Here is a 26,960-nt window from a genome sequence, read left to right as displayed (position 1 = left end):
ACAGGACCCTGGGGGTAGGGGGCTAAGGGGCATGTCTCTATCTGCCAACGAGAAGGGTCAGAAGGCTCAGGACAGCCTCAGATGAGAGGGCACAAGGTTTCCACCCACCCACCCCGTTTGGCACCCATCTCCAATGCAGCTCTGTTACCAACCAACGTAAGGGACCCCCTGCTGCCTAATTGGAGGTGGAGGCACAGATGTGGAGAGGTGTTCTGTGAGGGCCGCCCAGTCCGTGCTGTCCCGGAAGGTGTATGGCCTAGTGGGCATTCCCATGAAAGATGAGACTAGCCTCCCCTTATGTGCCAGGAACTACATGACACAGGCCCCCACATACTCAGGCCCTCTGAGACCCAGCGGCAACCGCCCATATCCCCCCTGTACACACCTTAAACCGGCGAGACTTCAGATAGTTATTGCGCATCTCCTTTTTGTCTGTCTGGAAGAAGGAGGCACAGAGATGGGGAAATGGTGTTAGGTTAAGTTCTGACCAGAGAGAGCCAGGGTGCCTGCCCAGGTGCACGCAGCCACGCTGCTGGGAAGGGCTTATGGTTTCGGGTGGGTAAACTAGCCGTGGGAATGAGCCTTGATGGAGTCACCAGCCAGACCGATCTCATGGACGGAGGAAAGTGGAGACCTAGTCTCTCAGCGCCCAGCTCCTCCCAGGACTACTAGCCACTTGATTTGTGAGGAGCTGGCCACTGCTCTGATGGAGCTAGGGAGGAGGCTGGCCAAGGACTCCTTGCTTATTACCAACACTTTCATATGCTGTCTAGGGTTAGCACAGGCTCCTCAAGCATCTTGGATTCACATCACACTTTAATTCATGGTGCCTGTCGTTAACAATAGCATTTGCAGCCTGTGAAGTAGCTCTTGGCTTAGCATCACTTGCCATGGCATCCAATGCATATGGTACAACGTCCAAAACCTTAACTTCTATACTGTTAAATTTTACTTTGCCAACTGTCATACAACACCCTTAAGATGGCACTCAAAAACTTCAACCATGGGGGGCGGGAGGGGGGAGAACAAGGGAATCCGTGGCTGATACATAGAACTGAATTGTATTTTAAAATAACATTAAAAAAAAAAAACCTCAACCATGGATGAATTCTACTTCACACAGTTTAATAATTATCTTCATAGCACTATTGATTTTCTTGTCTTTATTTAATGATTTTTATTAAAGGATTTATTTTTCTTCATGTGATTGTGTGTGTGTGTGTGTGTGTGTGTGTGTGTGTGTGTGTGTGTGTCCATAGAGGCCAAAAGAAGGCATTGGATCCCTTGTAGCTACCCGATGTGGGTGCTGGGAACTGAACTTGGGTCCTCTGGAAGAGCAGGAAGTGTCCATGACTGCTGAGCCATCTCTCCAAAGCCCTTGACTCATTTTGTTTGGAGACAGAGTCTCTCTTTGTAGACCAGGCTGGCCTTGAATTTACAAAGATGCTCCCTGCCTCTGCCTCCTGGGTACTGGGATTAAAGGTGTGTGCCACCATGCCTGGGTCCCTCTTAATTCTTATCAATGTAATGAAAGTGGCTAAAAGCTCTCTCTAATATTTTCTGACTGCTTATCGGCCCCCTTCTGTATGCTAACTGCCTGACTTCTCCCATGGATACTTACAGCAAGTCACTACCCCTTATCAAAAGAAACTCTAATCCAGAAGGAAAGTCCACTTAGAAGTGTTTTAGAAGAAAGCCCACCCTGGCAGTGGTCTGGACTTCTTTTGTTCCCTTTGCAGTAGTGAAGATGGACCCCGGGGCGTCAGGGAGCTAGGCAAGTGCACACCCAGCCCTCCGTGTGGAATTTTAGAAAATGACTTGCTCACAGCCACAGGAACTGGGGTGCCTGCCTCTCTTTCCCTTCCTTTCTTCTATCCCTTTCCCCCAACCCCCAGCCACTGTGTTTTTAAGACAGGCTTTCACTACACAGCCTGGTCCAGCTTCCAACTCAGCTCTCCCTGCCTCGACCTCCTGAGTGCTAGGAATACAGGCACGGGTCAGGCCACCAGGGTCACAGTTAGGGCTTCGGTCTCCTCACCGTAAGGGGCCGGGTCAGGCTGATCCACAGAGCAGATCATCACTGTGCTCTCTGCAGGAGACTCTCGGCTCCCTGTGCCCCGCACTCTGCATGCACCATCTAGTTCTCACAGCAATACTTGCATCTCAGGGGCGTTGTTCCACACTGAAGCTCAGGCGGGGCGGGCTTCAGCTAGACTCTGCAGCAGGTGCACCCGCCCCCGATGCTGTTCTCTGGACCACTTCCCCTTAACTCCATCAGACGGCCTGGGAACCAGCTCATCATTGAATGGTGCTAATGTGTATAATTGGAACCCACGCAAGAGGTGCAAAACAACAAACCAACAAAAACATGCACAACTGCTCCCGGGATCTCCCTGTTCATTCATTTTATCGCCTGTCACAGTGTTAAAGGTCACTCCCCTGAAGGCCCTGGCTGGAGGGTCTGCCCTGGTCACCCCCTCCACCTGCCTGGGACTCACAATGATGTCCCCGCCTTTGACAAACTGCAGGCGCATCTGGAACACGGTGATGTCCAGGAGGTAGATGAAGTCACACAGGTAATCCATCAGCAGCCAGAAGTGGATGTTGTCTGGCTGCTGGTACGGGAAGGCCCACCGCACAGGAATCAGCCAGCAGTTCCAGTTCCAGGCCAGCACCACGAAGAACAGCCACAGGATGTACATGAGGTCTGAGGGGGACAGGGACAGAGTTGAAGGCCAGCAAGAGAGGGCGCTTCACCCGGGCAACCGCGTGTGGTTCAACCATGTGATTTCATCACATGGAAGACAGACAGATGGGCGGACAGGTGGATGAGCGGGTGAGTGGATAGGTGGACATGGCGGTCACTGACAGGCCCTGAAAGAGTCTTCTGGGGAGGGGGCACGGTGGCATTGTCAGATAACAGATGGCTAAGTGAAAGACCCTTTTGCTTTACATTTTTTTTATTACATTCATTTATTTATGAGAGGGGTGGAGCACCAGGGTACCAGAGAGCATTTTGGAGGTCAGAGGTCAACTCTCGGGAGCTTGTTTTCTTTCACCACGTGGCTCCTGGGGATGGAGCTTAGGTAGCCAGGCCTGGGGGCACATTTACCCACCGAGTCACCTCACCAGCCCATGAACAGTTTTTGACAATAAATTTTCTGTCTTTGGAAATCCAGAGAAGTAAATAACACATGGGGGATGGACAGATGGATGGACACATAGGTGGGTGGATATACGGACAGACTAGAGATCACTTGGTATCTTAGAAACCCAGTAGACACCAGGGTGACCCCTGAGTGACTCCCTGTTTAACTTCAAAGAAGTTCCTCTCTGGCACCTGCCTTGATCCTGTCAAAGTCACAGGAAATGACCAGCCGAGGAGACGAGGAGCTCCGGTGTGAACTGTGAAGTGCGGTGCACATGTGGAGGATGGTGGACTGGAGGACTATGGGATGGGCTTACAGAGGATCTCGGGAATTCACTTCAGACTATGATGAACTCCACCCTGCTCTGAGCCCACACAGCCAGGTTAGAAACAACACTTGGCCAAGGTCAAGGTGAGGAGTTTAACGGGCTGTATTTCAGGTAGTTCATTCCTCTGTGCCTCAGCTTCTTCATCTGTAAAATGGGTGTGGCCTATGTTCCCAACCTGGGGACTTGTGCTAAAGAACCAGGCAAGCACACGCGGAATCATTTTGGAAAGCATAAGGAATCATGAACCAAGGATGTCCATGGGATTGGACCCTGCCTCCCTTCTCATGGTGCATGGGGGGGACCCCTCCAAGGGCACTCACTGGTCAGTGGGTCGATGCTCTGGGGGAACCGGTACATCTTCCAGGGCCTGCGCTTGAACTTGCAGCAGAGCATGTCACAGTAGTGTTCCTCCTCCGCTGCCTCTGCCTCCGCGGGCTTCTGGGCTGGGGCTGGCTCTGGAGCCTTCTTGGCTGGGGCTGTGGGATGACATCAGTGACCGTCTGACCCAGCCCTGAGGCTTTATAGAGGGTGTAAGGAAAAGGGTCCCACCCACAGAGCTGGGACAGCAGGGTCTCCACACTTCCTGACGCACGACTTGCTCATAAACTCTGAGTGCAGAAGCCAATAGGCTCCTCCGGAGAGAACTCCATGGTCCTCCCTTCCACAGCAGTCTGGAGTCCCTGGCAGCTCTTCCTAGACCCAGCCAGGAGGTGCTCCCCGAGAGCATGCTTCATCTCAGTGTCTGTCTGTCTGTCTGTCTGTGTGTCAGAGGACCCCTTGCTCCTTTGGTGGGCAGGGCATTTTGTGTCCATGCTCCCATCTTCCTTACTCAGAATGCTGAAGGATTCAACCAACTTGGGGACATGTTGATTTGGACTTCTCAGAGTAGGACTCAGCTCCATTATCTGGCTGGGATTCAGCCTCCCGTGGGTCTGTGACACTGTGCCTTGGCTCTTAGGGGTCCAACACAGCTGTGTTTCTAGTGTTAGGAGTGTGAAGTCAGTCTCTGATAACCTGTCTTGGGCATTTGGGTCCCAGTGTACAACCCTTGTCAGAAAAACCTAGAAAATATCCCTGACAAAAAGCTTGTTTGTTGGGCTGGGTACAGTGGCTCACACCTTTAATCCCAGCACTTGGGAGGCAGACACAGGTGAATCTCAGTGAGTTCAAGACCAGCCTGGTCTACAAAGTGAGTTACAGGCCAGCCAGGACTTACACAGTGAGACTCTATTTAAAAAAGAAAAAGAAAAGAAAAACATGTTCGAGTTCATTCTTTCACTTTCTTTGTCTGTCTTTGTTTCTGTTTCTGATAGTATCTCACTATGTAGTCCAGGCTGGCCCCAAACTTGTGATTCTCCAGCCTCAGGCTCCCAAGTGCTAGGGATTCTAGGCATTTATCACCCTGCCAGACTTCTCCGTCAAGGCAGGAGACACTTGAGCAGCTCACTGGTTCACACCTGTAATTCCAGCATGTGGGAGGATTGCCATGAGTTCCAAGCCAACCTGGGGCTACTGGGTGAGTTCCAGACCAGCCGGGGCTATAGAAAGAGATCTGTCTCAATAAAGAAAAAGAACTATACAGCTGGCCCCAGCAAGGCATGAATGCCTCTGGACATAAACACTGCCTGCTGCCAGGTGGTGCTGCCAGGCGCCTTTGATCCCTGAACTCAGGAGGCAGACCCAGGAGGATCTCTGAGTTCGAGCCTAGCCTGGTCTATAAAGTGAGTTCCAGGACAGCCAGAGCTATGGGGGGTGGGGGGAGAGAAAGAGGAGAGAGAAAGAGAGAGGGAGAGAGAGAGAGAGAGAGAGAGAGAGAGAGAGAGAGAGAGAGAGAGAGAGAGAGACTGTCTGCTCCTGTGGGGGAAGGAGGCAGAAGAGTCTATAAGCCACTAGCTGTGGGAAGGCCAAGTTTGCCTTTGGCCTTCTTCCCCTCCTGAGTACTCATCCAAGGCCCAAATCCAGAGTTTGGGGGTCTGGGCTTTTCTCATACACCCCAACCACTCGCTTGTGCTACCTTCCCCCGTAGTGGGTGGCGGGGTTCTTCTGGCACCCCGCCCTCCTTGGCCTGTGACCACCCCTATACCCACTCACAGGGCTTGGGGCTCTCCTCATCAGAGGTGACGTCGGGGTCAATGAGCTTCTCCTTCACCTTCTCCGTCCGCTCCTTGAACAGTTTCACCAGCTCCTGGAGCCGGTCATTGATGATGGCACTGTTCTGGCTGGCTGTGGAGGCTGCCCGGTCCTGGCCACTGTGGGAACAAGGCTGAGGCTAAACACCAAACAGGAGGGGTTCCCAGGACCCCAGGCCCATGCTGAGTCATGCCCATGCCTCCACTTCTAGCAGAGCCCAAGGGAGGCCGATCCAACCCATTGTTTCCTGACAGTGTCAGACCCATTCTACTCTCTTAGCTTCCGGAGTAGCTGAAATCATAGGCCTGTGCCACCATGCGTGGCTGAAGTTTTCTCTTTCTGGTCTTGACCAGAGCGTCTTATAAGCTACATGGAGAGAGCAGAGTCACCGCCACCTGGGTCCCTAAATGATTGCATGAAACAGAGTCTCCACTGACCTGAAAAACACAAGTAGTGCTGTGACTATAATATATAAGAGACATCTTGTCGTCTTAGCCACTGAACCAACAGGGCCTGTTTATTACAGCAGCTTAGCCTACATAACTAATATGTGGGTCTCCATATTAACCTCCTTACATGATCCCAAGGGTAATTTTTATTATTATGTCTGATTCCTGCTATATTTTTTTATGTTAAATCCTAACCATGTCCCTGCTCTGCTACATAAAATATAATTCCACTGTGTTAAAATGTCAGCTGGACTGTGTAAGATTTAGGGATTCCCTGAATTTCTCACGACTCTGGTAAGTACAAAGTGAATAGAATTATGGAGAGAGGGCCAGAAAGATGGTTCCACAGATGAAGTGCTTGCTGCATGAGCCAGAGGACCTGAGCTCATCCCGAACCCAACGTAAACGTCAGAGCAGTGACTCCACAGAGTCGTCCTCTGGCTTCTACATGTGTACCATGGCTCACATGTGCTCCTGACATCACATACAATAACAACACATAAATGAAATTATGTATAGAAGAAAGACAGAAGGAAGGAGGCAGGCCAACCTCGAGTTTCCTGTAGTCAGTACAAGGGTCATGGCTGGAGAGCCTGTTAGGGTGTCTAGGCCAGTGTCCCAAGCTAAGCACTAAAATCAACCAGGGTTACTAAAAACCTGATTCAGGAAAGTACTTGATCATGACCCAGTCCTGGGGACAGTTAGATGCCGGAGACTCAGCTTCCAATGCTGCTACTATGACCTCCAGCCATGTCCCACACGCCAGCTATCGAAGTCACCAGAACTCTATGGAAATGCAGGTTTGGGGACCACTATCCAGGGCTGTGTGGAGCCCAGGATCTGATTTCACAAGCTCCTAGGTAGGGACCTATAGCAGATCCTATGGTCTTCTTCCTCCTGTTGACTTATTTGGGGCTCAGTGCCAAGATCTTTGGCAGGGGAGATTTTGCCTAGGTACTCCTTCCTCTCTGTTGCTAGCTAGAAAGAACGTATCTGGCCTAGAGTCCAACCTCCCTCTCCTGCTGCCTCCCCCCCACCCCACCCCACCCCACCCCCACTCCCAACCAACTGGCAAAGCCCTGGGCAGGAGAGCTGCTCCTGTCTTCCTGCTCTAGAACATAAAGTTCACCTTTGTGGGGTTCTGAAAGCACCCCGGTTTCTGCTCCTTTCCTGGTCTGCTCATCCCAAACCTGATGCCTCTGAGACTCAGGAGTGGCTCCACTTACTCAGCCTCCTGTGGGGTGGTGGGGTCTGACCAGGCAACCACTGGGGACTCAGCCGGCGACAGCGCCTTGAGCTCTTCAGCTTCATCCTCCTGAGAAGGCAGCTTCTTCCTGGAGAGACCCAGACAGGTACGGCACCTTCAGAGAAGGCCGGCTAAGGGAGCAATGGCTGCCTTCGCGCTGGTTCTTAGGAGGAGAGATGGCCTGGTCTTGGGACCTCAGTGCCTGAACACCTCTCGGTGGCCTGGCCAGTGAGCAGCATGGACTTGGCATCAGCATGACCTTGGCATCAGCATGACCTTGGCATCAGCATGACCTTGGCATCAGCATGACCTTGGCACAGCACTTAAATGCTAAGCTGCTTCCATCTCTTCTTCTATAAGCGGCACTGACTCTACCCAAGGAAGTAAAGAGGTGCTTGTCCCTTAGCTAAGTCTCTGCCTAAGTGTCCTTCTGTCCTTCTGCCTCCTATTTCTGATCTCAAGTTTCCCCAACCCCACCCTCATATCATACCCTTCAGCTGTGAGACAAAGACATGGAGTCCAGTCTCCAGCTCACGGTGTGACCTTGAACAAGTCTCCTCCTTCTTAAGTCTATGCTCCTAACTAGAGAACGCAGCCTAAGTTATCAAGGGGAGCCCCTATCGTTCAGGAAGACCACAGGCTGTTGCATTTGGAGCTACTAGTTATCTTGTCTGATTAGATGTGCAGGTCCACAGGTCAGAGCCGGGGTGGTATGAACTGTGAGCAAGAGGTTCCCTTGGTACTATTTGATATTGGCATCCTCGGGGCTAGTTCTCTGGACTTTCCCACCCTCTTCCTCAAGAGTGGGGGTGAGCTGCTCTATGGAGGAATCCAAAAACCCAGGGAAGAGAGAAAGACAGACATTTGTTAACACTATCAAGAAAGCCATCCCCAGCCTCAGAGAAAGATCTGCTTAGGGTGGAGCAGAGTAAGTCAATACAGAAACACAAAGATGGTCCCTGGAGGACGCAGATCAGGCCAACATCTAGGGATGATTTCCTGTGTGTCTATGTAGCTCTGTGTGTGCCTGTCTGGTGTGTGTGTGTGTGTGTGTGTGTGTGTGTGTGTGTGTGTGTGTGTGTTTCTCTCTCTCATTGTCTTTTTCATTTTTAAACAGGGTCCTGTCATGTGGCCCTGAGCTGTTTCCAAGCTTGTGATCCGCCTGCCTTAGCCTCCTGAGTGCTGAGATTCGGTTCATGTGCTATTGAACATGAGTTAATGAATGCAGAAAGGAAGAATGGCCACTTCCCAAAGACTCGGATTAGCATATAAACACGAAATGCCCAGTGCTAGCACACGGAACCAAGAGTCTGGGGACATAGATAGACGTGTTAGCACATGAAGGCAATCCATCAGCTTGTCAAGTGAGGGTCAGAAGAGCAGAGAACAAGAGGATGAGGGCTTAGGACCTAAACTTGAGTGAACCCCACATGAGAATAACAGGACAACGCATGTGGATGGTCTCACATAGAAAGGTCCTTTGGGACACATAAAGGAAGTTAGGATGGATAGGTGTAATGGCACACCTCCACAGTCCCTGGGGGGCAGAGGCAGGAAACTTGTGAGTTCAAAGCAAGCCTGGGCTCCATGGTGAGACACTGACTCAAAAAAAGAAAAAAGGAAAGAGAAAAAGAAAAAAAGAAAGGAGAAAAGGAAAGAAGAAAAAAGGGAAGAAGAGTGTTGGGACAGAATGTGGTTACGGAGTCTGCCCAGCCGTGAGGACTGGGGTTCAGTGTGCCGGACTCAGGAGCACTGTGATCAGCTAGGGGCACACAGGAATGGATTTAGTTCAAAAAGGAGACCCTGGGTGCTGGTGGGTGAGATGGTTCTGTGGGTCAAGGTGCTCGCCATGAAAAACCGGAGATCGAAATTCAATCCCCAGAATCTTGTAAAGGTAGATGGAGAGGATCGATGGCCACAAAGTTGTTTCTGACCCCTGCACGCATGCCATGGATCATGCACACACTAAACAAATAAAACGATGAATAAAAACGCATTTTTAAATTGTTAGGAGATGCTGGGAGTGTGAGCTCTTGACTTGTATGTGAGGTCCTGGACTAGAAACAAAAATAAGAGGAAAAATAAACAAGACCTAGCACTCTGGCAATTTATAATCATACGTGCTCTTTATGAAGCAATCCTCTGCCAAAATGTAAAATAAAACAAAATCAAAGAGGGGACAGGAGTTGGCTGTCACGTTTAGTGTATGTGTAAACACTGGCATTTCTGCAGGAGCAGCCCTCTGTACCACAGCTGAGGGTGTCTGAGCTAGGGCGCTGAGAACGCTTCTCAGGACCACCAGCAGAGGAGATCTCAGGCCTGCTGTTTCCCCTCACGTCAAATGGGCTAGCAGCACCGTGAGGACAGAAGCCCAAGCAAATCATCATGGCTAACCTGTGGGCTGCTGCATCCGAGCCGGGGACCCTGAGGGTGTCAGATTTGGTAGGAGAGGGTGGTGGTCTCTCCGGTGAAGGTAACGTCTCCTCTGGGATGAGGGGGCGACTGTCGGCATCTGTGTCTTCTACCTGGACCTCTGGGTGCTCTTTCGTGGCTGGTACTGGGAAGAGGAAGGAGGGGAGAGTCAGAGAGAGAGGCCAGCTCCTGGGACTGTGTTTGGAGGGTCTCTGGTGGCTTCGCCTCCCCCATGCAGTCCCCAGCCAAGCTCCATGCAGCCTGAAGCCCTGTGTGCATCACTACCCCAGCCCCAAACCCGTGAGCTGGAAATCCAGCATCAATGCCCCAAAACTCTCCCTTAGCTTCCCAGTGTAGAAAGCAGCAGCCACCTGGGGAGGCTGGGACTAAGTGTCACATAGGCAGACCCGTCTGCTCCCCTCTCAAGGTAGGAGAGAGCATGTCTTCCAAGCCCGCAGGGAGGGCAGGAACCAAGGCCTTGGATTCTTGAAGGGACCCCAACTCAGATGTATTTGCTGTTTTAGTCACGTGTTTACCTGGGAATCTGCTTTGGAGGGTGTTAGCATCCACACCAGGGGCCCCTAGAAGTCACCTGCTGTCTGTTCGGACCTCTGACAAGCCTGGGCCTGGAAGTTTGTGTATGGCGCCACCTTGAGGACTCAGAGGCACTGGAGGGCTGATTGTCCTAGCAGGGAGCCTTAGAGGTAGCGGGCCACAAGCCTGCTCCACAGCAAGGCAGCGAAGGTACTCTGAAATAACTGTCCCTGGGATGTTTCTGCTCAGGGTCACACGGGAAGTCCAGTGCACAGCTTACAGCCATACAATGGGAAGGGAAGGGGACCTCAGACCTGGGTGCTTGTTTTGCTAAGTCATACGCACCCCACAACACACACCGGAGGAGGACCAGCAAGAATGGGAAAGTTTTTTGAACACTGAGGCAGGTCGTCATTTGCTAGAATTCCGAAGTTCTCAACCTGTGGGCCTGGACCCCCACTGGGGTTACATATCAGATATTTACATTAAGAGTCCTAACAGTAACAAAATTACAGTTATGAAGCAGCAAGAAAAATAATTCTATGGTTGGGACTCATCACAACAGGAGGAACTGCATTAAAGGGTCGCAGCATTGGGAAGGTTGAGAACCACAGCGCTAGACTGACGAGAGGTCCTCCAGGCTCAGGAGAGGAGGAGAGGCCTCAGCTACTGCCCGCTAGTCCCCATGGGAGCAGAAGAGGAAGGACCCTAAAGGTTAGACCTCAGGGTCCCAGCGCTGCCTCCAGCATGGCCTCAGCTCCAGGCCCGGGAGGTACAGTATGTTCCATCCTCGCCAAATCCAGCTCGGGGATTTATTAATTTATTACATTTATTAAGCCAGGCTTGGCGGCACATGCCTTTAATCCAAGCATTTTGGAGGTAGAGGCAGGTGGATCTCTGAGTTCAAGGCTAGCCTGGACTACAAAGCAAGTTCCAGGACACCACTGTCCCTCCATCTTGAGTGGGACCAGTACGGTCAATGCTTCTGTGGCCTCAGCACAGAGGAAGCCCCTCTGGGCTCCAAGCCTTCAGCAGGCTCTGTATCTCACGAGAAACTCAGCTCTATTTCCGCCCCTCCCTCCCCCATGTAGCTGTGGTTAGTCCTATTGATGCTTTCTATTTCTGTTTCTGGGTTGGTGGGGGTGGGGGCATTGTTTGTTTATTTATTTTGCTTGTTTGTTTTGAGGCAGAGCCTTGATTGGTTGCGTCAGTCTTCCTGGGTGCTGGGATAGGCCTAGCCTCCTAGTTAGCTTTACCTGTCAGCTGTACAGAGCCCAGACTTATCTGAGAGAGTTTCCATTGGGAGTTGCATCCATCAGATTAGCCTGTGGGTATGTCTGGGAAGCGTTTTCTTAATTGCCTACTGTTATGGGAGCAATCTGGCTGAGCAAGCCAAGGGGAACGAGCCAGTGAGCAGCATTCCTCCACGGTTTCTGCTCCAGGTTCCTGCCTTGAGAGCCTGTGTTGGCTTCTTTCAGTGATGCACTGTGACCCAGAAGTGTAAACTGAAATAAACCTTTTGCCTCCACACGTTGCTTTTGTTCGGCATTTTATCACATCAAAGGGAGTGTGGGCAGACTGGCGTAAATCAAGGCAGAAAGGGACAGAGGTTACCTCGGGGCACCTGTAGTCCCCAAGTACTTTGTCATTAGCCAGTGAGCAGTAGTAGCCCAGGAGCAAGTTTGGATGGGCCCCAATCTGCACTGAACCCCGAGACCCCCTTCTCCTGGTCTTCCTGCACCTGCCTGCTTCTCCTGTCTGCACCTGCCTGTTTCTCCTGTCTGCACCTGCCTGCTTCTCCTGTCTGCACCTGCCTGTTTCTCCTGTCTGCACCTGCCTGCTTCTCCTGTCTGCACCTGCCTGTTTCTGTCTGCACCTGCCTGCACCTGCCTGCACCTGCCTGCACCTGCCTGCTTCTCCTGTCTGCACCTGCCTGCACCTGCCTGCTTCTCCTGTCTGCACCTGTCTGCACCTGCCTGTTTCTCCTGTCTGCACCTGCCTGTTTCTCCTGCCTGCACCTGCCTGCTTCTCCTGTCTGCACCTGCCTGCTTCTCCTGCCTGCACCTGCCTGCTTCTCCTGTCTGCACCTGCCTGCTTCTGTCTGCACCTGTCTGCACCTGCCTGCACCTGCCTGCTTCTCCTGTCTGCACCTGCCTGCTTCTCCTGTCTGCACCTGCCTGCTTCTCCTGCCTGCACCTGCCTGCTTCTCCTGTCTGCACCTGCCTGCTTCTGTCTGCACCTGTCTGCACCTGCCTGCACCTGCCTGCTTCTCCTGTCTGCACCTGCCTGCTTCTCCTGTCTGCACCTGTCTGCACCTGCCTGCTTCTCCTGTCTGCACCTGCCTGCTTCTCCTGTCTGCACCTGCCTGCTTCTCCTGCCTGCACCTGCCTGCTTCTCCTGTCTGCACCTGTCTGCACCTGCCTGCTTCTCCTGCCTGCACCTGCCTGCTTCTCCTGTCTGCACCTGTCTGCACCTGCCTGCTTCTCCTGTCTGCACCTGTCTGCACCTGCCTGCTTATCCTGCCTGCACCTGCCTGCTTATCCTGCCTGCACCTGCCTGCTTCTCCTGTCTGCACCTGCCTGCACCTGCCTGCACCTGCCTGTTTCTCCTGTCTGCACCTGCCTGCCTCTCCTGTCTGCACCTGCCTGTTTCTCCTGTCTGCACCTGTCTGCACCTGCCTGCACCTGTCTGCACCTACCTGCTTCTCCTGTCTGCACCTGCCTGCACCTGCCTGCACCTGCCTGTTTCTCCTGTCTGCACCTGCCTGCTTCTCCTGTCTGCACCTGCCTGCTTCTCCTGTCTGCACCTGCCTGCTTCCACTTTCCCTGAAACAGTAGATACCAATGTCCCTCAGAAAGCCCAGTCGACTCTCACAGGCAGGCAAGTTTACCTACAATGGACCTCACATCTCTCCACCATCTGGTACCCCTCCTTCCATGGCCTCTGTCCCTTCTTTTAAAGATGTTTCTATTAATTCTTGAGGATTTCATGCTATGTACTTTGATCATATTCACTCCCAGATCCTCCCAGATTTACCCCACCTTCCTACTCCCCCCAACTTCATGTCCTTTTTATTTTTTATAATAACCTATCAACTCCAACTTGTGCTCTTCATAAAACTCCTGAGTAGGAGGCCATCCATCAGAGCATGGTTGGACCTACTAGGAGCCATATCCTTAAAGAAAACTGACTTCCCCTCCCCAAGAAGCTATTGACTGTCCACAGCACTTCAGTTAGAGATAGGAGTGACCCCTATTCCTTCTACCAGCATTTTCCCCAAGCTTCATGGTCTGGAGAAAGGACTCATTTAAAAAAAAAAAAAAACTAGAGTGGGGATGATGGCCTATATAAAATGATGACCTGCAGAAAGCATATGTAGTTGAAGAACTAAATTGCTAACTGTGAAAATTTAGGCATATGGAAAGAAAAGGACTGAACGCCCGAAAGTCACTATAAAGCAGAGGGAGATCTTTAGAGGAAGGGGAATTCCATGAATGCAAAGCATGTTCCCACAGCATGCCACACAGGTGGGAAGACAGCCCAAGCCATGCAAAAACCCTGTTATGCCACATCCCAAGCATGCTGGGGCAAGACCACGCTACCCAGGCGACGGATGGAGCTCCTGGTCTCCTTGGCGAAGCTGGAGTTGGACAAGGCTGTCCTCCGGGAAACCAGGACAGGAATGCGGGTGATTGTAGGACGATAGCTGGGCACATTGGGGAGGTGCTCAGCCGGGTTTGGGGGGCCGGGCCTGGGGCCCTCCTGGCCAGGTGGCTGGTCCTGGACCAAGCGATTCAGCTCCATATTCAGGCCTGGTTTAGCCATGGTATTGGGTCCGGAAGGTGGCAGGCAGAGGTGTGACCCTGGGGACTGTAATCAGGAGCTGAGTTGAGGAAGGTGGGGCTGGTAGGGCTCCTTCCAAGCACTGACATTGACCAAACTAATACCTGCCTGCTGTGTCAGCCCTGCCCAGGTCTGAAGCACCATTATTTTCCCCAATGCTCAACCTTAAAAACATCACCAAGTGACAGAGATGGTCCTCCCAGTAGCTCCAAGGCACTCCCTGGAGCCCTGGGTCTGCTGATCAACCACAGGAGTATTCCCCACGTCAGACTCAAAAGATGCCAGGCTCAGAATCCGGAGCTGAAAGACTTGGAACTTCAGAACCCAGGCTCCAATGTGCTGAGCTCAGAATGATTTTCCTTTTCAAAGAAACCCTGCAACCAATTCGTCTTTCTTCCAACCAGAAACAGACACAACGCTAGGGCTCTGGGTCAATGGGCTGCATGCTAGAATCCCTCGAAGAGGCTTATGTGGTCCTGATGCCCACTGATCCAGCTATCCAAGAAGTGGGACTCAAAGCTGTTGCCCCAAATGCCAACATGGAGACAAATCACCAGACAGGCAGACAGCAGGCAGATTCTGGCTCCGCGGGGCTTGGTGGGACCTGAATTCTACATTTCTAACCAGTCTCTAGGGGACACTGAGGCTGTCAGCTTGAGTAGCGATGGGCATTACTTTCCCAGGCTACCTGGGGAAGGGGACAGAGCCAGCCTGGTGTTCGGTTCCAGCCTTCATTTCTCTGTGGATGCTCGGGGTCCAGTCTGGACACCATAGGTTCCCACAGGTGAGTGCTGATGTCAGTGGAGAAGGCTTTTGAGTGACAGGCTGCCCCGCCACTCAGCCTGTGTGGGAGGTCCTAGTGCAGCCCCACTCCGGCAAAGCTAGCTCCAGGTCCCACGGCAAGGAGGAGCCGGAAGCCAATGTAGTCTATGCCTTCACTTTTTGCCTACCCTGGGACACATCACGCCTTAGTTTTGTTATCTGTGAAATAATCTATCAGCCTCATCAGGCACCTCAAGGGCCGGCAGCTTGAAGAACAGACCATGGAGGTGCATTAGGAATTCAGCCATGCTGGCCAGGATGCGATCCTTCCAGGGGCACTGGCCCAGCCTCCTCCTTAGTACCCCATCCCTGAGGTTACCAAGTGTGGTAGTTTGAATGAAATAGCCCCTCATAGTTCACAGGGAATGGCACTATTAGGTGTGGCCTTGTTGGAGGAAGTGCATCACTGGGGGGCGGGGGGGGGGGGGGGGCTTTGAGGTTTCAGATGCTCCAGCCAGGCCCAGTGTCCCTCTTCTCTTCCTGCTGCCTGCCAATGCAGATGAAGAACTCTCATCTCCTTCTCCAGCACCATGTCTGCCTGTGTGCAGCCACACTCCCCACCATGACAATAATGGACTGAACCTCTGAACCTGTAAGCCAGCCCCAATTAAATGTCTTCCTTTATAAAAGTTGCTGAAGTCATGGTGTCTCTTCACAGCAACAGAACGCTGACTAAGATTCCAGGCCTGGGATTGGGGTGGCAGAGAGGACCACAGTACAGAGCTGGGTACAGATGAAGCTGCCCACCCAGGACATGCTCAGAAGGATGGGGTGTGACCACAGAGATGGGGGGTGGTCATGCCATTTACAGGCTCTGCTCCCTCTACCCTCAGGGTCTCTGCACAGCTTATGCTACATTTTTTTTTCCTGAGAGGAAATGGCCTGAGGGGCTGGCAGGGCGAGACCGCACCCCCCCCCCCCCCAGTCTCTGGGCATCATTCATTTCCCCAATGTCTTTGAACTACGTCATCTAGTTGAAATAATGTGGCCCCAAGTCACAGAAGAGAATCTTTGCTCAGGACAGAATGGAGGGGCCCCAGGCAAGACGGAGATGAAAGGTATGGAAGAAGCCCCCCACCCAAGCTGCCACTGGCCCGCTAGTCCCCAGGGCATCCTTGTACAACGTCACTCCTACCTGTTGAGCTGGTGGCCTCCTCCTCTACCTCCTCCACCTCCTCCTCCTCCTCGGGCAACTCCTGCAGAGACACATAGAGGGGACACTGGGTGCCTCATTGGACTCCTCCAACTCCTGCCCCACCCAGGACAGTGGGGGTAGCTCATCTCCTGGGCCATCCGAGGAGGTGGCTTACCACCTGTAGAGGGCAGCGTGCATTGAAGTCCAAGGCCCTAGACCCAGGGACCCCCGTGAGGCTCTGTTCAAGGAGACAGAGCTACCCAAGCGGCCACCTCCCGAATCTTTCCTCCAGGCCCACACCTCCCTCCACACACCAGCCCCTGGGGATCCCCCTGCAATCTCAGCCTCAGCCTTCTCTGTCCTATGGACAGCTCACCAGCAAACCCCATTGCTACCCCATCATCAACGGCCCCAGGTCCCCGGGGCTTGGGACTCTACCTGGAGTGATGCTGTCTGTGGCTGTGTCCTGCCTAGCTGGCACTGGTCCACATCAGCCTCCACCACCAAACAGCTATCCAGCAGGACACTGTGACCCAAGAGACAGAGGAAAGAGCCAGTGTTAGTGGAGGCTGGCATTTCCAAACCCTGCTGGAGGCCAACGCTGACCAGCAACAGGGGACACAGAGATGTCAAAGGTGTCACCTCTGGAGGGGCTGGGAGGAGACTGAGGCAAACAGAAGGGCTCCTGTGTGTGTGAATGGGACCCCACTCTGTTTGGAATGAGGGGTCAGGGGTATCAGATCGCCTCACTTCAGATCCTCACGGAGGAATCTGAACCAGGTTTTTCAGGTAGACTGTCCTGACATTGGATGCTATGTTAGCATAGAAGAGCTGGGCTCTAGCAATCCCAGCACTCACGAGGTCGAGGCAGAATTAGAAGTTCAAGACCAGCCTTGGTTATATAGCAAATCTGAGGCTGAGTTACATAAGAATCTTTTTCAAACATACACACACACACACACACACACACACACACACACACACACACACACACACACACGAGATTCAGTCAATAGGTTAGAATTGAGCCTTTAGCTGTCTGATGTGACCCCTATGTTAGAATGATAACTCAGAACTAGAGGCTAAGAACATGTGAGTGCACATGTCTCTGTCTCTGTCTCTGTCTCTCTCTCTCTCTCTCTCTGTGTGTGTATGTGTGTGTGTGTGTGTGTGTGTGTGTGTGTGTGTGTTTGAATGGGACCTATGTTGTCCAGGCTAGCCTACAACTTGCCATGTATCGCAGGCTGACCTAGAACTTGTGATCCTCCTGGTTCTGGATTCAGATTCTAATGTGACTTTTGTAGTGAGAACTAGGTCCTACCTCCTGACAGCCCCACCTCCTCATCAGAGCCCTGTCCCCAAGGGTTCACAGCAGATGTTTCAAGGTGTCAGGTCTACCCAAAGGGCCATGTCTCAGCTCTCCCAAGGTGGGTAAGCAGGCGCTGAGACAGGACGTAGTGGCGTCTGTTTGGAATCTCCTGCCCGGGATTATGAATGAGCCTGTAATCCCATGGCTGTGGCAGCTTCCATGAGCTGTGTGCCAGGGTCTGTGCCAAGCTATTTACAACATTGCCATCTCCCTGCTTCTTTATCCAAACAACCCTGCCGGGCTGTGGTGAAAGTATCCCAGCTTAGGAAACACAGGTTCCGAGAGGCCCCGAGACAGCCTGTGGTCACACGGTCTTTGCAAGGTGAGTCTAGGTGCAGACACTTGCTCCGCCACCACCCTGAGAGTCCACTGCCTCACACCAGATTTTGACCATGTTCCAGGATATGGATCTCTTCACCCCTAAAAATGTGTTAAAATTACTTCCTGGTAGCATTGTCTGAAGAAAACAATGCCAATTTATAACTTGCAACGTTTTCTTAAATCTAAAAGTTCTTCTTTGGGTCTGTTTTTTAGAAGAAATTAAAAGTTTCTTAGGTTGGAGAGCTTGCTTGACACTCATGAGGCCTAGGTTCAGTCAAAATAATATTCTAATATTCTCTTGGATCCCTAACATATTTTAGTGCCATGCCTCCCACCACAAGCAGCAGTTGGCCTCATGCAGCTGGGCCTCCTGCACTGAGGGTCTGAGTGGATTCTTCTGGAAACAGCCACAGGGCTCCATCTGTAGCACCTAGCACTAGCCTGAGGCCCCCTCGTCCAGATCCAGTGTCAAGTCTCTATGGCCCTGGGCAAGCCGCCATGCCTGGAACCCCCAGGCTACCTCTTCTATTCCTGTGTCAAAAAGACAGGGCCCTGTGTGGGCTGCCTGAGGACAGAGAGTCAGGGAACCTGAAATGGAAAAGCCTTAAGAATGCCAGGTGTTATCTCGGGATTCTGGATGCTTCTCTCTAAACACAGTGAGCTGCTGGCTCTGTCTGCTTTTCCCTTTGGAGGAGCCAGAGCCAGTCTTGTGCTTCCTGGCAGGGCAGCCAAGAACACAGCTCTGAGCCTCAGTGTCCCTCTCTGTGAAGTGGGCTCGGTAACGGGCCGGCCGTTCCTGCTGTCCCTCCGGCGTCTGGCAGCTCTTATTATTACTGCTCGTATCCTTACGGCGAATCCCAGAGGCAGCCCGGGCAGCAGGTTAGGACACTGCGCCCATGCTTTGATAAACAAGCTCTGTTAGCAAAGCGACTTACTGGCACAACAGTGGCCCTGTCCACATTACCAAGGGCTGCAGAGGGGTCCATGTTCCAAAGCTATATTGCTCCCACTCAACAGTATGCACAGTACTTGTCATGGCTTCCTCTTGTCCAGCCTGGAAGCAGTAGCCCCTCAACTTCTAGAAAGTTCCCAAGCCCCAGGGATCTCTGAGCAGAAGAGCTGAGGCAGGCTTCCAGCAGGCCCCTGGCTTAAGGGTTAAGATGCAACAGCCATGCCAGCGTCTGAAGCTTAGCAGCCGACTCCTCCCCCACCCACCACAGGCCATGCCCCCCAAGTTCAGGTCTGCAGGTCACCTTCGGCGTGTTCCTCCTCTGAAATTTCAGCTCAGAAGGAAAAGAGGATAAGCGCTCAGAGACGGGATCAGCCACCTACTTGGTTCTCCCGGGCTCTGCTGGTAGGGGGGCCCATGCTGCCGTAGGTCAGCCTGGGGCTGGGACAATCACGCCCAGCCTGGTACTGCAGCATATGAGTGGAGCTGTGAAGAGCCCGGGGTCAGCCGGGACAACAGCTTCCAGGATGCTGTGACTGACTCAGCATGGAGCCACCGGTCCTTCCTGCTTCTAACCACACCAATGGCCTGGCAGGGAACTTCAGGAACGCTCCAGAGAGGGCAGGTGGGGACCGTGGGCCAAGGTTGCTAGGAAAAGCAGAGCTATTGCCTGCAGAGACAGGGTTGCTAGGTGACCATGTGCGTTACCAGGGCCTTCACGTCATCAGTAACCTGTGTCTCTGCAAAGCTGGCCAAGGGCATCCTTCCCCAGACAGTAACAACCCAGCCCAGCCTGTCCCCAGCTTCACATCTTCTGTACCTGGGACCACTCACTGTCATCACAGAGCCCAGAAGCTCTCTGAATTTAAAACTGGGGGTGTAAGGATGTATGTGTGCCTGGGGTGTCTGAGCTGTGTAGACACATGCAAAGATGTACATGAGTACCTTTATGCACACATGTGAGCCGGGGCGAGATGCATGTGTGTAAATGTGTATGTGAGTGTGTGTAGCCAGTGTGTGTCATACACATGTCACTATGTCTGAGGACACACATATACATTTGTGTGGGCCTATATGGCCATTGGCCTTTGGAGGTGTCTCAGTTCAAGAACAGGGCCATGTGCCAGAATTTTCAGGCGCACAGGCTCAGCGGGAGAGTAACTCAGAGCCAGCACTGTGTGTATAGGTGGATGGAATACAGAGCACACAGCAGCCTGAACTCCCGCCTGGCTCCGGTGTGAGGGGAAGACCCAGAGGGCTGAAGTGGGGGGTGGGGGTGGGGCACATGCTTAGTTTTCCCAAAAGAAAGACTTTCACGGTGCTAGGAATGGGATGGAAACCTTTTTATTTATTGATTGATTGAATGGTTGATTGATTGATTGATTGATTGAGACAGGGTTTCTCTGTGTAACAGCTCTGGCTGTCCTGGAACTTGCTTTGTAGACCAGGCTGGCCTCCATCTAACAGAGATCCACCTGCCTTTGCCTCCTGAGGGCTGAGATTAAAGGTGTGCACCATCATGCCCAGCTCAGAAAGTTTTACTCCTAAAAATTTTGTTTGCATGTGTATGTATATGGTGTATGTGCACATACATAAGCATGTTTATATATGTGTACACACAGGTTTGTGGCATGTGGAGGCCTGCAGCCTTCCTCCATCGCTTTCTGTTGTATTCATGGAGACTCTCTCAATTGAACCCAGAGCTTTAGCTGATGAGTCTGGCTAACCAGCTAGCTCCGGGACTCTCACTTCCACCTTTCAAGGGTTAAATTACAGGCAGGCCGCCGCGTCACTTGGCATTGGTGTGGGTTCTGGAGATAGACCTGAGCTGTCTCCCCAGTCCCTAAGATAGCTTTTGAGAGGCGATGAGTTCCCTCATCACTGGAGGAAGGCAAGAGGAAAGTGTGGTTCCTGTCATGGTTGGGAAGACGAAAAATAAACTGAACAAGAGTGCCCCGAGAGCTGATGTCACCCCATAGATTCTACACAGAACCTTAGGTTGGTTTTGTGGCTAACTGTTTCTCGGCTGGGGATGAAGTGGCCCTGAGCGGGGACAAGGACATTAGTCACCAATGGGCCTTTGCTCCAGACAGGCCCCACTGCACCCACTGACTACCATCGCTGTGGTCCCTCAGCAAGGGCTACTGTCAGCCCCCTACAGCCGTGGAGGTGGGCACTGGAGAGGGGAGGCCACTTGCCAGGTAGCCCTGCTGACAGGCATGGCACCATTTCTGGAGCAAAGCTCTGCTCTGAACACTTGGGGTGTTGCCCAGACGCAAGCTCTAGCCAAGAAGACCACCCAGGGGTCACAGGTCGGGGTCGGCGCTGTGACAGCAGCCAGTGAGACAGATACAAAGACAAGGCAAGGGGTTACAGCCAGGGATGGAGAGGTTTCCTGTCCACGGCAGCTGCTCCCCTGCTCTCCCTGCATGTACCTCTCTCCCTCCCGCTCACAGACCACCAGTGCCCCTGTGCCTTTCGGGAAACCAGGTCCAAGGCTGTCATAACCTGCGTCAGAGGCAGTCTGCTTTGAACATGGACTGTGTGCTCCTCTCACCCCGTGTCCCCTCGCTGGTGGAGTCCTTCAGACCCCCATCATGGACCATCTCCGGGGCTGGGGTGGGGGGTGCCCGGCCTGGGCTCTCTGCTCACTCATTCGCTGCTTCCTCCCAGCCCACAGCTCCCCACTCTGCCAAATCTTACACCAAGTCTCCAGCTCCTGACTCGGTCAGGGATCTGCCTTCCATGTTTTAATCTTTTTATTTTTTTATTTTATTTTATTTTATTTTATTTTTTGGTTTTTCGAGATAGGGTTTCTCTGTGTAGCTTTGCGCCTTTCCTGGAGCTCACTTGGTAGCCCAGGCTGGCCTCGAACTCACAGAGATCCGCCTGGCTCTGCCTCCCGAGTGCTGGGATTAAAGGCGTGTGCCACCAACGCCCGGCCCCATGTTTTAATCTTTATTCAAAATGCACTTTGTGGACTCCAATGGCACCTCTGTGTGGATGTGGGAATCAAGCATTACTGGACAACAGAACAGAACCCAAGGCAGCTGTAGACACTACCAGAGGCCACCTCGGGATCATTGGCGTGTGTGTGTGTGTGTGTGTGTGTGTGTGTGTGTGTGTGTGTGTGTGTGTGTGTACATGCATACAAAGGGGAGACAACCTTGGTTTTGCTGTTAAAAGAGAAGTACTGCGCCGGGCGGTGGTGGCGCACGCCTTTAATCCCAGCACTCGGGAGGCAGAGCCAGGCGGATCTCTGTGAGTTCGAGGCCAGCCTGGGCTACCAAGTGAGTCCCAGGAAAGGCGCAAAGCTACACAGAGAAACCCTGTCTCGAAAAACCAAAAAAAAAAAAAAAAAAAAAAAAAAAAGAGAGAGAGAGAGAAGTACTGTGAGCTCAATGCATGTGTTCACTCATGCATCTATGCATGCATTAATTTTACATTTATTTAATGCCTACTGTATACTGAGCATCTGAGATACGGTAGTGAAAACAACTCCCTCAAGTCTCAGATTTCACAGGGGTACACCTGTGTGAGTTGGAGGGGGGATGTCGGACTGAGGGCTCATTTTGAGCACAGTGGGGACCCCAGCTTTCCCAGTCTTCTGGTCAATGCCCAACACTGTTCAGCACAGAACTAAGGCAGAAAACACCCACCCCAGGATCCCCTAATCCTACTGCCCGGGACAAGTGACTTACACAGGCTCCTCTTCCTCCTCTTCCTCCTCTTCCTCCTCCTCGTCTTCTCCTTCTTCTTGAATCTGGGGCAACTCCCTAAGTCAGGGCAGAGGCAAAGGTGAGCCCTCCAGGGCTGCTCCGGCCCTCCTCCCCCATCTCTGACATGTGTCCTAGGACTTCCAGCAGCTCCACCTAAGAGCCCCTCAGCAGTCACAACTGTCTGCACTGTCCTGATGGTGACTTGACGGCTCTGAGCGTCAGTGAGCCTCATTTTCTCCTTATGTATTTCCTAGCAATGCAGGTCGGGAGCTTGATTGCTCATCGTAACAGCCCCTTCTTTTACAAATGCTTCCCTGACATGAAAGCCATCATTTTGCTCTTCCCCACCAGGCCTCGACATGGGCCCAAGTCATAGGGCCACTGCCCATGGACTGAAAAAGTTCTTCCGAAGCTTTGAACTAAAACAAACCTTTCTTTATAAATTGGTGACCTTGAATATCTGATTACAACAGAAAGATGACTAACCCACAACCTAAATGTCACCAGAGGAGTGTCGGAACACAGTCCAAGAATGGAGTCGTGCAAGGGGAATTCTGGGTACTTGTGAGAAAACCCCAAGAAAACAAGACAAGAGTCTTGTGATCTCAGTTTCTTCACAAGCACAGAATTGTTCTGGAAATGTGCTTTTGTGCCCCTCCCAGATGTAGTGGAGAGAATGAGTGTACTTCAGATTATTCATTATGACTGGATATTGTTATTTGTTTATAAGCCTCTATGGGAAAACATATTTTTGCCACGCGCAGCTTACCCTTGTGATTGTACACTTTACTCATGTGATTCTTATATTTTTGGTTGTGAGCCTAGCCTTTAACGGCTGAGCCATCTCTCCAGCCCATGTGATTCTTCTTAACTCTGGAGTATAAATTGTCTGATGCTCTGAATAAAGTTGGCTATTGCATGAAACTTCAGTCTGCCTCATTTTTAGGCTCCACTCTCCTAGGTTCATGCCTCCAACTAGAGTGGTAAACAGTGGAAAGCATGTTAAAGCTGGCCTCAGTGGCACACATCTTTAATCCTAGCACTTGGGAGGCAGAGGCCGACAGATCTCTGTGGGTTTAAGGCCAGTCTGTTCTGCATAGTGAGCGCCAGGTCAGCAAAGACTACATAGTGAGACCTTGTCTAAAAACAAACAAACAAAATAACAAACTATGGTCTAGCCATATAATGGAATACTATACAATATGAAAACAATGAGGATGATTTCTACCTAGTGAATTATGACCAACTATAACAAGGGGCAGATAAATACACATGATATGCCATATTTTGTGCAAAAAAAAAAAACCCAAACAAACAAAACAAAACACAAAAACAAACAACAACAAAAAAAATAGAAATGAATTGTCCTGATTAGCCATAATTGTCAACTTAACACAGCCTAGAGTCATCTGAAAGGGTGACTGAATTGAAGAACTCAACTGAAGAACCGCCTAGGTCAGAGTGGTCTTTGGGTATGTCTGTGGGAGATTGTCTTGATCATTAATTTATGATCAGGCTTAGCCCACTGTGGGTAGTACCATTCCCTGGGCAAGTGGCCCTGGGCTATGTAAAAAGCTAGCTAAACATACGCCTAGAGAGCAAGCCAGCAAACAGCATTCCTCCATGGTTTCTGCTTCAGGTTCCTGCCTGACTCCCCTCAATGGTGGACCATGGCCTGGAAGGATGAGCAGAAATAAACCCTCTCCTCACCTATCCTGCTTTTGAGCAGCGTGCTTCATCACAGTAACAGAACCAAACTAGAACGGGGGTTCCGTGTGTGTCTGTCCCCAGCCTACCTCTGACATGGGGTCTGGTAGCCATGTGCCCAGGGGCTGCGGGCAGATGCTGAGAGCGGAGGGGCAGGTGTGGTCCTCTACTGGGCCCTTTTATGACTTTAGGATTCCACACTGTACGCCTGGTACCTTCTCAAGCACTGACTCCTTTTCCAGGACTTCTCTGTTTTCCCACCTGGGCATCTCCACCATGGCCTCGCTTTCCTCTTCATAAACTGGAGTCATCTCTATCTCCTGCTGGTTGGCATGGTCTTCCCACTGGCTGGCATGGTCTTCCTGCTGCCTGGCACTCTCTTCCTGCTGGATGTCCTCCCAGCAGGGGTCCACCTCCTCGAGGACAAGATCATGTTCCACCTGGTCCACGGGGAGGATGCTGACTACAGAGGATAAAGAGGAGCCATTTGTGGGGTAAGGAGGGTAGTTTGTGCCCCCTCAGTCCTGGGGGTCCATCCTGGGGGCCTTACCCCAGGGCCTTGGCTCCTAGCTGGCTGGGTTACCAACAGGATCATAGCAGCCAGCTCAATGCCCCAGGGACAGCCTCAAACAACACAATCACTCATTCAGCCTCCTTCCCATGACTCTCTACCTTTCCCCTCTTGGGAAAGAGCTCAGGTTACAGCTGACGAAGCTTGCTTCCTATCAGGGCTTTCCTTCTTAGTGGTTTGGCCAGAGCACAAAGAATATTCTATTCACAGCATCACAGCTGATGTCAGAGGACCCAGACTAGACACTTCACCACCTCCAGAGGCAGAGTATAGTGGATTGACCCAAGGAGTGCAAACAAAGCCTGCTCCTTGCCTATTTTCTGGGTGCTGTCTCTTGTCTCATGTCTATGAGCTCAGCACCTGCTTCTGGGAGCTTTATCTCTCCCTCTAGGCTGAGATCTCCACTGTCTGAGACAACATGACTTTGTCATGGGGACATGGAAAACAATTTCAGATGCCTGTAAGTTTTAACATTTCTCCATGTATCTGACCCCTGACTAGAAAATGATGTGAGCCTGCTAGACAGTAGGTTCAGACAGCTGGGTGTGGTGGTTCACACCAGTAATCCCAGCACTTGAGAGGCAGAAGCAAGGGGATTTCTATAGGGAGGACTGAGATGTGGTGAGTTCTAGGCCACCCTGGGCTTCACAGGAGACTCCATTTCAAAAAACAAGGAAGTGGGCTCAGGACATCTCACGGGAAACCCAGCTCGCCCTAATCAAGGAGGAAAGGGGAAACTTCCTGCACCCCAGCTGTTTCTCAAAAGTTCCAGGGGTCTTGGTGGCCCTCAAGTCAAGCACGAACTAGTAATGGTTGACTCTCTTGGTTTCGGGACATGGGGTCTTGCTATGCAGCCCAGGCTGGCCTCAACCTTTTGAGAGGGTGCCACTGCATCCCAGGCAATAAACACGCCTGTGAGCACCTCCCCAGGACGGGGTGTCCCACCGGGTACTGCTGTCCCCCATGTTACCATCCTTGCTTCCTTTCCCGTGAACTCTTTTTAGATGCTCTGAGGTTGTTGGCCCTTCGGGAGCATCTCCTCTCTTCATCTCTGCAGCAGGGCTACAAGGCGCCTTAGAATGTGCCTGCTTACAGCCAAATAGATGGCAACTCTGGGAAGGATGAGGTGTAGCCAGCGGGAGGCGGGGGGAACATGGGTGGGAGTCCTGCAGGCCTCTAGGAAAAGTGGCTGCCTGCGGTCCTCTGGGTCCTCTCTATGTCAAGAAGTAGTTTACTTCTTGTTCTCCACAGCCCACCCAGGAGCCCAATACTGGCTCAGCCCATGTTTAACTTTCACCCCTGGAGTCTTTCATGGACATGCTACTCTCGTCAGCCATCTGTCTGTCCCCAGGGCCACTGCATGAGATTCTGACCCCAGTCAGTGGCAGACAGTTTTTCCACTGAGATAGGAGCTCCTGCTTCCAGGAAGTCTGGGCACATAGGTTCTCACCAGGCCAAACATTCTGGCCTCAGGTCTCTTGAAAGCCCAGGCCTGTGCTTCAACCTATCTTCTCTAGCAGGAGTAGCTCATGAGGCCCTTTTCCTCTAGTCCAGGCTATATCTCTTCCCACCTACTCCGTTCTGAAGCACAGGCCCTCCCTCACCACACACATCTCTGAAGGTATGGTCCCAGGCATTGTCATCAACAAAATCACATGGGGAAGCAGGAGCCTCTTGAAAATGCGGATTCCCAGGATGCCCATACCCCAACAATGAGGTCTGGAGGTAGGACATTCTTCATAATTGAGCCTGGTCATGTGGGATATGGTCCTGCCTTGAGCATATCTCCTGCCTGTAGTACTTGTTCAGCCCCCAGAGTAATCTTTGTGAAGTTAGTCCCCTCTCAATCACCCTCAGTGGCTCCCCAGTGTCTAGAATGTTAAACTTCTAGTTTTGACTTCATCCTCAAGGGCTTGGGATCCCGGCCAGCTGATGTGTCCAGAGATCTCCAGCCCCTTGCCCTCACCTCCAGGCATTTCCCACTTTATTTTCTCCTCAAGACTGCCCTTTCTCACTGGAAACTCAGATGGTGGATATAAATGAAGGGACAAATGCTACCTGCCTGCAGGTGACAGCCGCTGTTCAGATCTTTCTCATGAGCACAATGAGATGTAGGCCATCACAGCCAGAGCATCCTGTTTCTGACAAAAGCCTGGCCCTTCTGTGGAAGCTAATTTTTAATTTTTGTTTATTTATTTATTGAGACAGGGTCTCTCTGTATAGTCCTGATTGGCCTGGAATTTGCTTTGTAGACCAGGCTGGCCTCAAATTTAGAG

At 51.9% G+C, this 26,960-nt stretch overlaps 2 protein-coding genes across 2 annotated transcripts in view; both read right to left on the bottom strand.

Annotated features, from left to right (window-relative positions):
- The window catches only part of LOC102913179 (cyclic nucleotide gated channel subunit beta 1), a 43,463-nt gene extending 24,112 nt beyond the window's left edge, over nucleotides 1-19,351 (bottom strand). Inside the window, exons 1-10 of the mRNA XM_076571629.1 lie at nucleotides 19,071-19,351; nucleotides 16,487-16,574; nucleotides 16,049-16,109; nucleotides 13,851-14,118; nucleotides 9,697-9,859; nucleotides 7,283-7,390; nucleotides 5,569-5,726; nucleotides 3,798-3,953; nucleotides 2,499-2,707; nucleotides 386-436 (exon numbers count right to left, since the gene is read on the bottom strand). Coding sequence (XP_076427744.1) covers nucleotides 386-436; nucleotides 2,499-2,707; nucleotides 3,798-3,953; nucleotides 5,569-5,726; nucleotides 7,283-7,390; nucleotides 9,697-9,859; nucleotides 13,851-14,073 — 1,068 coding nt within the window. The 5' untranslated portion in view covers nucleotides 14,074-14,118; nucleotides 16,049-16,109; nucleotides 16,487-16,574; nucleotides 19,071-19,351. The remainder of the gene's footprint in view (nucleotides 1-385; nucleotides 437-2,498; nucleotides 2,708-3,797; nucleotides 3,954-5,568; nucleotides 5,727-7,282; nucleotides 7,391-9,696; nucleotides 9,860-13,850; nucleotides 14,119-16,048; nucleotides 16,110-16,486; nucleotides 16,575-19,070) is intronic.
- A 2,808-nt stretch (nucleotides 19,352-22,159) lies between these two features.
- Nucleotides 22,160-25,649, bottom strand: LOC143273223 (cyclic nucleotide-gated channel beta-1-like). The gene is made up of 3 exons (XM_076571587.1): nucleotides 25,607-25,649; nucleotides 24,375-24,576; nucleotides 22,160-22,463 (listed from the first exon to the last, which is right to left on the bottom strand). Exons 1-3 carry the CDS (start codon nucleotides 25,647-25,649, stop codon nucleotides 22,385-22,387), a joined length of 324 nt encoding a protein of 107 aa, XP_076427702.1. The 3' UTR covers nucleotides 22,160-22,384.
- Nucleotides 25,650-26,960: the final 1,311 nt, after the last annotated feature.

This window comes from Peromyscus maniculatus, chromosome 5 (genome assembly GCF_049852395.1).
Source record: "Peromyscus maniculatus bairdii isolate BWxNUB_F1_BW_parent chromosome 5, HU_Pman_BW_mat_3.1, whole genome shotgun sequence".
Lineage (NCBI taxonomy): Eukaryota > Metazoa > Chordata > Mammalia > Rodentia > Cricetidae > Peromyscus > Peromyscus maniculatus.
The sequence above is the reverse complement of the archived record's forward strand: the minus strand, read 5'-3'. Positions and strand labels throughout refer to the sequence as shown.